Source organism: Fragaria vesca, linkage group LG3 (genome assembly GCF_000184155.1).
Source record: "Fragaria vesca subsp. vesca linkage group LG3, FraVesHawaii_1.0, whole genome shotgun sequence".
In the NCBI taxonomy this organism is placed as follows: Eukaryota; Viridiplantae; Streptophyta; class Magnoliopsida; order Rosales; family Rosaceae; genus Fragaria; species Fragaria vesca.
Genome location: NC_020493.1, coordinates 13,898,213 through 13,908,288, shown reverse-complemented (window position 1 = coordinate 13,908,288; position 10,076 = coordinate 13,898,213). Strand labels below are relative to the sequence as shown.

Sequence of the window (10,076 nt, the reverse complement as noted above, 5' to 3'; positions counted from 1 at the left end):
GTCGGCTAAAGTTGACCATAGCCGACGAAAATTTTAAATTTAGCCGACGAAAAAAAATTCGTCGGCTAAAGTGGACTTTAGCCGCGAAAAAAAATTCGTCGGCCTAGTTTTTTTATTTTCGTCGGCTAAAGCCTTTCTTCTGGTAGTGAACACTCTATCTCCCTTCCATGTCATCATCTCCAACTGTTGTAGATGGAGTACGTCACTCTCACCCTGCAACGTCCACACTAGTTGAGCCACCTACTAATGGACTGCTCGTCCCCTTTGGTTCGTCTTATGATGCTGCTGCAAGGCTGCGCCGCCGGACAGGACATGGTTGCACCTTGAAAGTTCTCTCTCTCTCTCTCTCTAACATCATCATCTAAGTCCAAAACTTTAAGGATTAAATTCAGTTTAACACCCTGAACTTTAAGGCTAAAATTAGTTTGACCCTGACATTTTGTTTTAATCACGTTAGTCCTTGTACTCTCAAACATTATCAACTAAGTCTAAAATTTTAATATGGCTCCGAAAATAACGTCGTTTGTTGGCTTGGAGCTGACATGAGGATCCACGTTTGAGTTTTTTAACATACAAAAAGGGTAAATGAACATTCTAACGATGAAAAGACGTCATTTTTTAAGGACCAACTCAGCCATTTTTGGACTAAAATTCAAATTTTTAACTTAGATGAATTCTTTTGTGAGTATAAGGACCAACATGATTTTAACTGTTAAGTTTAAGTTTGAGGGGATAAACTCAATTTAGTCCAAATTTTAATATGGCTTCAAAAATAACGTCATTTGCTAACTTGGAGCTAACATGGGGATTCACGTTTGAGCTTTTTAACCTACAAAAAGGGAAAATGGACATTCTAATGATGAAAAGACGTCATTTTTCAAGGCCAAATTCACCAATGATGTCATTTTTTATACTAGAATTCAAATTTTGGGCCTAAATGATGTCATTTGAGAGTACATGCAAGGACCAAATTGATTTTTAAAAAAAAAAAAAAAATCAAGGATCAAATTGATTTTAGCCCTAAAATTTGAGAGGATAAACTGAATTTAATCTATCAAAATAATACTAAACTTTAAGGGTTTAAGGGCATCTTCAACAATACTAGTCATTTTGTAGTCAAATTTTAGCCAAACTAGCTAAAAAGTCATTTTGGTTAGCCACTTTAGAAATCTCTCTACATCAGTACTCTCTATTTCAACTAAAGTTTGATTTATATTATTGATTAAATAAAGAAAAATTAATATAAATGTGTTTTAATATTACATAACAGACTTAAAAGGAATACTTTGAATTAATAAGGGTAAAATATTATATAGTTCTTGTGGTTTGAAGTGGACATCTGTTCAATCCTTGTGATTTTGTTTTAATCTGAATAAATGATAATTAAAGTCACAATTATTCATCTAAATAGTCATTCCGTCAATTTTCTCGGTTAATTTCTGATATGACCGTTAAAAATTACAATGTCTTTAACGACCACATTAGTATTCTAATAGAAAAAATTAATGGAAAGACCATTTGGATGAAAATAAAACCATCAGGACTGAACATATGTCGACTTCAAACCATAAAGATTAAACAAATTTCAATTCAATTAATAAATTATAGAGAGCCTCATCTTGCTAGCTAAATATAGCTAGCGAGATAGCTAAAAGTTAAAATAGCTAGTCACCTTACGGAAAATTCTATGGTACCTACATTTACAAATGTGACAACATATTTATAGTCAAAGTGGTAATGCTGAGTCGTATTGTTTGTAATTTTGTTCTAATAATTGTAATTACAAAATGTACAACCATTTTACAACTTTTTGAACAAATTGTTCTCATAGTTGTAATTTTGTTTAACTTTATGTAAATAGTGTAAATAAAGTTGGTAGATTTGTTCTCAATGTTGTAATTTGATTCATAACATTGTAATTTTTGTTCAAGTACATGTAAAATAAAAGTATGATATACATCGCAGTACCATAACTTGTCTCGTCAGTTACTAGTCTGCTAAAGCTATTAAAATTGATAAAAAAACTAAACTCGCTCTCTAAAATGGCTAAAGAGGCAATATAGAGAGTCTTGTTCTAGTATATTATGCATCCTTCTAGGATATTCCTTATGTGTGCCTTGGCCTTTTGCCAACAAGATATGTAGTTAGAATAGGACTATGTATTCTTTATCAGTACCATATTTGTACTTTGTAATTTCTTATATAAAGGGCTCCTATCAATTAATAAGATGATGATTCTCTTACTATCTCATTCTCTATAATTTATACTTTATCACGTTGTTATGCACTTTGATATAACCCTAAAACTAATAGCCCACCATTTGTTTTTTGAAACCCTAAAAAACGTTTTTCGGCTCCTCTGTCCGACCGCCGCCGTCATCAGACATCACCGGCTGCCAATCCCTTGGTTGCCGCCCGCCAACGATTCTTGGTTTCCTTCGACTACTATTTTCGACTTCTTCAAGTGTTTTCAAGTGTTTGAAGTTTCGAAAGGTATGTTTTGAAACCCTAAACTTTTCCAAGTTCAATAACTCAGGGAGGATAAAGTCATTTTCTCCCTTCTCCATCTTCATTCTGTGCTTGGGATTTTGTGCGTGCAGGTACTAAAATCCTGGAATTTTATTCGCAGGTCAAGAGTATGTTTGATCACTCTTGTTTCCTTATCCAGATTGTGTGTTTGATTAACCCCGACCTTTCTCCGGATTGTGTTTGATCAATCCGAGACATTTTTCCGAATTGTGTTTGATCAATTCGCGGCTTTTCTGGATTGTATGTGATCAATCCAAAGGACAAACCATTAAAAAACATCATTTGTGACCTCTATTGAGTCTCATAACTACTTGGTTTTGTATGCAAGAGCAATGTAACATTCTGCTCCTTTGAGTTTTGACGTACTCAATGCCTAAGGCGAATCTTTGTTTGGTATCTGTGGAACCTTTCATTAGAACAAAGTTTATTGCATAAATTGGGGCTTCAAGCCTCCACCCCTAACAAACTTCAAATATACCTGTGACGTTTCATACTTAATTTTAACAAATTGAAGATTTCAGACGCTGTACAGGTTAGGGACTTAGCTAGGCGGAAAATCGTTAGAGCGCGACACTCATACCAGCTAACCAATTTATACAGTTAGAGAAATCAGAGGAGTTGGGATCTCGATCTCAGGGTTGGGATATCAAAGCTTGCAATTTCCGGAAACGCAATCCGATCAACGAAAGGTGTTGTCGTCTTTTTTCCTGCAACGACATGAGGATATCATGCGCATGCGGACTGAGAGGCAAATGGAGATTCTCAATCCAACAAGCCTAGCTGCCTCAGGGACATCCACATAGGCCACCTGAGGGACGGCCACCGGAGATACCCTGGACCTTTACTTTTTAGAACAAGAGAGACCCATGACCTAAACAACTATTGTAAGCAACTTGGGAGTCTATGCATGGTTTAGGGGCATACGGTTCAGTAGTGATCAGTGTCTTATATCTTCATGTTTCTCTTATTTTTAGATAGAACCATAGAGCCTCAACTGATGATCATACTCGTCTGCACATAGAAATGAATGAAAGTAAGGTTGGAAGCAATTTTGCCATTTTAGAATAGACCACCTCGTAATTTGAACATCTTACTCTTCTTAGCTAGTTTGGCAGTGATATACTGATATATCATAGTTTGGAGTTTGTTTTCCAAATTACTAGAGCACATTCTTTCTTGCATCCTCTTGCCAATCTGTATGAAGTCCGAGAAGAAAGTCGGTCCAAGAAATCAAAGACTAGCTAGTTCCCCTCCCCCTTAATGTGATCCAACTTTGAGCTCCATAAGACATTTTGGAACACCAAAACTCCAAACTTCAAATATAGCGGTACAGCTAGAACGGGTTGTAATACTAAAACGATCTTACTTGCATGTCTTCCTGACAAAAGAAACTAAGAAAGACTGTAAACTGAAAAGGTGTATTTACCAGGATGACCACAATCACATAGTAAATCTGTCAATGCATTTTGCTGTTAGGAAATCCGGGTCACCCTCCGAATTCCTTAGCCTAAGACCGAAACCGAATGAAGACTTTAACCAGAACAATGTAACACGAACACAAGATATTTGACGAGGTTTAGTCAAATCCACCTACGTCCTCGGGTGATGATAATGGATCCACTAAACGAGAAGAAGATTACAACTGAAGAGAACCCTCAAATAACCTCTCTCCTCACGCTCTAGACTCTCAGCAGAGAACTCTCAAATACATCTAATCTCCTATAGCTTGCAACACTCAAGATCAGAACTCTCAATTGATCTAAATCACACCATACCTAAACCTATGTCTCGAAGGTTCTATTTATACTCACAATTAGTCCGACTTACAATAGGATTTAGAACCATAACAAGGATCCTAAACCATTACTTCTAAGGATAAACTCTAAGAATCCTAGATACACTAGAATAACTTACCCAAAGCCTTTAGAAGTAAAGAATCCAAAACAGACAAGGAATCAATTTTGAGCCGCAACCCTAATAATTTCCACCTCGGCTCAAAATCTCCAATCTTCCACTAAACGCAAGCTTCCTTGGGTCTTCTCAACGAGCCACGATCACCACCGCACCTCAATGCGCCAGATGGCGCCCTCAACAACAAGACGAGTTAGCCATGTTTGAGAAACACTCAAACTTGACCCTTGGACTTGGACAATAACTCTTTCTCTCAAACATGCACAGTGCAGCCACTTGCATGTAATCTAAGTATCCACTAAAGTTGCCAAACCTAATGAGAGTGATATTCAATGGTTTGCACAACTCACCTCGAGCAACATTCCTCTGAACATATTTTCCACCATAAATAATACCTTCTCTAGATGCATCTCTTAAAACACCACGTTTGCTTCTCAACTTTCTCACTACTCTCTAAAATAGGTGACACCTCAATTGTGGAATATGCATGAGCTAGCATATCTCCATCACAAACTTGTGTCGGGATCCTTACAGGTCTGCCTCCCTTTAAGGACTGTTGCAATGTTGGTTGCTCCTCAAATTTCACCTTCCTAGAAGCAAATTTCGCTCCTCCGCATTTACTATTGCTCATCTTCTCTGAATGCCAATAGGAACCAAGATTGCCAATCTTTCCACCTCGAACAAAACTCTCAATGGAACCAACTGTTCCACCTCAAACAAAGCTCCCTTCCAATGTCTTCAATCCCCAGCTTCCGCTAGCCCAAAGAACCGGGCTCTGATACCAATTTGTTAGAAAATCCGAGTCACCCTCCGAATTCCCTAGCCCAAGACCGAAACCAAATGAAGACTTTAACTAGAAACAATGTAACATGAACATAAGATATTTAATGAGGTTCAGTCAAATCCACATGACCTACGTCCTCAGGTGATGATGATGGATCCACTAAACGAGAAGAAGATTACAACTGAAGAACAATTCGGTTCTTCCACCCTCAACTAACCTCTCTCCTCACACTCTAGACTCTCAATAGAGAACTCTCAAATACATCTGATCTCCCATAGTTTGCAACACTCAAGATTAGAACTCTCAATTGATCTACATCACATCACACCTAAAACTATGTCTCTAAGGTCCTATTTATAGACTCATAATTAGTCCGACTTACAATAAGATTTAGAACCATAACAGGGATCCTAAACCATTACTTCTAAGGATAAACTCTAAGAATCTTAGAAACACTATAATAACTTAACCAAAGCCTTCAGAAGTAAAGAATCCAAAACAGACAAGTAATCAGTTTTGAACCGCAACCCTAACATTTGCTTCCTTCAACACATTGACAACAACTAATTTGAGACAGAATTCTTCAAATGTATGTTGTCATCCTCCAAAAACACAAATGAGCTTAGTTTCAAATATCAACTATACCAGTAGAATCATCAATTATCAATATTGCGTAAAAGAAATCACCCTTTGTCTGATAAGCCCTTACCGCAATACTAGTTCACCTTGTATTACAATAGGAAATGACTCTGACCACTTTGGACAAGAGTATTTTCCAGCAGCCTGATCCAAACTTTGAACTGAGCCACATAAGATTGTATAAAATGTATCCAGAGGCAGCGATTTTGATGATTGTGTTCGGACTCTGTCTGGAATTTGATTTTAAGGAAGATCAAGTATTGGTATATTCAATCGTCTCCCTTCTTTATTGAATTTGAAATTTCTGATTTACAAACTAATAGGCCTTGAAGCAGTTTGTGCACCATTAAATGTACAAGTCACAGATTTATTTTTTCTCAGGAAGCTTCTCCAGCAACTCTGGTATCAAATCAAATATATCACCTACAAGTCCATAGTCCGCAACCTGTAATGCATAGCAAAGAATTTATTAGAGTGGCAAATACCAATAAAAAGAAAATCCATTGAGCATGTCTTATCTTTTCTGCAAATACTTCTACGTGAGAAGTTAAGAACACGACATGCAAAGCAGGGTTTGCTGTGTAAACTTCTAGAGCCAAGGATGCAAGTGGGTTCATATTTTTAAGTAAAAAGTCGTCTATTTTGTTCTTTCTTTTTGGCAGCTGAGACAGCATAATTGCTTGAAATGGCTCTTTCATATTTAAGCACAAAGGACCAAAATTGTTGCAACTTTTAAGAAAAGAATGCCATAACCTTCAGATCTGAGAGGCAGATTGTACTAATTATTAACAAATTTGACATTTATGAGATAGAAAGAGGAGTACAATCACCTGAAATATGGGTGCATCTGCATCTTTATTCACAGCAACAATGACCTTGGAATCTCGCATGCCTGCCAAGTGTTGAATGGCTCCTGAAACACCAAAGGCCATGTACAACTCTGGGGCAACTATCTTTCCAGTTTGGCCAACCTAACAGATGAAACCATTGACATTATAAGACCAGGGGAAGAAAATGAAGAATGCCAGAGCATAAGACTAATTAGAACATCACAACAGAGAGCATGATTCATTCAAAATATTTACAGTCATTTCAAATCATCATTGCAAGTGGTTAAGATTGATGAAACCAATTTATATACATATATATTCGTATGTTGAAAGATATGGAGAATAAGTTTGGAAGGTGGAAAATTATTGCATAAGTGGTCTAACATTCGCTGTGAAAGATATCGAGAAATAAAATATATAGTGCATATAACTATGATTGAGGCCCCAGTGACTTTGCATAGGACCAATCCACCTTTCTCAATATGATGGGCAGCTGTATATGTGTGTGCTTATGTTTTCTGGTATACAATCGCAGTCTAAAATATTGAAAAAGTTTCACGAGAAATCATATTCCTTTGTTTTCATTTTTTAACCTTCTAAACTCTAAGATGGGGACACAAGTACTCAACATGCTTTCTGGCTATGGAGAAGCTGAAGCATTTCTCAATTAGTGTTGCAGAATGACAACTAGCAGCGGAAAACTCTTAAACAGTTTAATACACACACACACACACACACACACACAAACTGAAATGAAAACATAATCATGCCATGGTGTTACATCTATAGAAGTCGATACATGTTTTACAGTTTAGTAAAAAAGACGATCATTATACACATTACCTGCAGGTCATTAGGAACATACCCTGCATCAACAGCAGCACGAGTAGCTCCAACTAAACAAAAAAGAAGAAAGAAATGTTAGACTTTCTTATGTATACTGCAACAACATCATATGACCATAAAACAAAAATTCAAGCACCGGAAGTTTACATATCATCTCTTGTGTGAAGATAAATTTATTATCAGAGCTCAACTGCATATCATTTTCAAAGACATGAGGAAGTGGGGAAGCATGGGTTATCATGAGCAAACAAACATAAAATATAAAAACACAAGGCAACAACAATAAGAATAAAAGCTGATACTGAAAATGTAGTAAATAATTGAGAAACCGTTTACAGTGACATTACCAGCTGCACCAAGTTTTTCTGCAAGCTTCTCTATCATTTTGAAGTTTTCAGCACTTTTCAGCGCACGCCCGCCAGTAACCACAACACGGGCACTTCCAAGATCAGGGCGCTCTAAATCTTGGGCTGTGTGCTTTACGTATCGAGATTTGCCTACAGAATCTGCAAATGAGATACAAAAATATGTCAAGAGATGGAATCTGATAATCAAGGATACCCAAGAGAGAGTTAATCATGTAACACTATATTATCCAGGAAATATTTAACTTCAATCACATTGAAGAGGCAATCACATTGATTAAGTTTAACTTCAAAGAACTGGCCGCTAAATACTTTATTCATTGGTAACTGACAAACGGACCTTCACCAAAGGTGGAGAGATCAACCTGGGAGATGGAAGCTTCATTAGATTTTGTATCAGATGTGATGGGAATAACCGGAAAGGATGTCGCTCTAACGGTCAACAGACAAGGGCCAACACCAGTGTATCGAACAGTACAAAGTGCATTTCCAGCGTATATTGGCCTGCAATATGAAAATGTAATCTTCTAGCTGGACATACTCCACAGTAAATACAAATACATAGTAAGGAGTCAACTGAGATCATCCAGAGCAAGAGCAGGAAACTAACCCTATACGATCAAAAGTGAAACAAGATACTACAACCAAAATGAATTCATGATGTGTTTGCTTCTGACTTAGGTAACTCCATGCTTTGATGGGGGAATCCATCAGTGTCTAACTAGTCAGCACTGGATTCGATTAATTCAAGAAAACTTTCTGTACCCAAATCAGGAGGATTAAGAGCAAAAGCATCGAGTTTTGTGTACAATAAGAACATATGTAATAGTACCCTGTGTTTATGTAACTAACAAAGATCAAATCTTAGGCAAACTTATGGACTTAAGTTGCTAACCTAACTATCAATTCTTTTGCTTTAAGTATCAAGTCAGCTATTACATTTTCAGAGCTTTCTGTTGCCTAATATAGTGACCATGTTGTTTTGGTTGTTTTGTTGATATGCATTCAGTGGCTTTGCATAAGTGTGTACTTTCTTTGAATAAGAAACACCAAACCAGTTTATACTCAGATCTGGAGTGGACATCTGCATGATGGGAACTGTCCAATTTAGGTACTCTTTCAAGAATCATCCTGGCCAATAAATCAGCCAAGTCGGAACTGATCAACAACATAATGATTTAAGGTTTTTGGCAGAGGATGCGATTGGAATTGGTAAAACTGTATTTGTTTGAATAGTGTTGATAATAAAAGTACAAAACCATTTCCACTCTTGCTACTTAATGCAGAGATGATTCTTGCACGCAAAGATACATAAAGCATGAACAGTTCCGATCATTACACGGTGGCAATGGATGGTGTATGTTTTATATATTATCAGCAAAGACTACATTAACAGCTGAGATACAAAGTACCTGACAAACAGATGAGGCTCGGATATCTTAGTCACATCCGTGACTGGAGAAACATCCAAAAGCGCAGCTGCCCTAGGGATTATGTTCTTCCCAAACGAACCCGAAGTTGCCATCACATGCGAGTACCCGCCTTTCTGCTGAACCAACTGGACTAATTTAGCCCAAGGTTCAGCTAAAGGATAACTAAACTCATCAGAATCCGCCACAAGCACCTGTAAAAACAACACTCATCATACACCACCCCGAAAACAAAAATCATATCATCAAACTTGATCATGTCAAAAACCAACATATAGATGGCAGAGTTGATAGAATTAATTGGTTATATTGTACCTCAGACACTGAAGGGTCGCACGAAGCGGCTTGCGCGGCGGCTTCGTGGAGGCCAGGGCCGGACCCTGCCAAGAGCAATGAAATGGAGTTGTTCTTGCTTAAGGACTTGGCTGCCGTCACTGCGCTCAGGGATTGGATTTTGAGAGAGCTGCCTTCGTGTTCGGCTAGTACCAGTGTGCTAATCTGTAAGGTTATTCGAGAGAAAGAAAATGAGGGAGATCAGTTGGGAAATTAATGAGATATATCAAACTGTTGTGTGAAATTGTGATCAGAGTGAACTTACGGATCGAGAATTGAAGGGTAAAGCGGAAATTCGCGATGAGAAGGAAGGAATGATTCTCTTCCGGAAAGCTCTGAGGGCTACTCCAGTTGCCATTGCTCTCTCTCTCTCTCTCTCTCTCGTAATACTTCGTATAGCATACTATTA

At 37.5% G+C, this 10,076-nt stretch overlaps 1 protein-coding gene across 1 annotated transcript; it reads right to left on the bottom strand.

The window, feature by feature from the left end:
• Window positions 1–6,021: 6,021 nt before the first annotated feature.
• LOC101300128 (electron transfer flavoprotein subunit alpha, mitochondrial-like) lies at window positions 6,022–10,044 on the bottom strand. Its single transcript, XM_004294305.1, has 8 exons — window positions 9,933–10,044; window positions 9,650–9,832; window positions 9,317–9,528; window positions 8,245–8,408; window positions 7,887–8,045; window positions 7,537–7,589; window positions 6,694–6,834; window positions 6,022–6,308 (listed from the first exon to the last, which is right to left on the bottom strand). The coding sequence occupies exons 1-8, from the start codon at window positions 10,023–10,025 to the stop codon at window positions 6,231–6,233; spliced, it is 1,083 nt and encodes a 360-aa protein (XP_004294353.1). The 5' UTR covers window positions 10,026–10,044; the 3' UTR covers window positions 6,022–6,230.
• Between the last annotated feature and the right edge of the window lie 32 nt (window positions 10,045–10,076).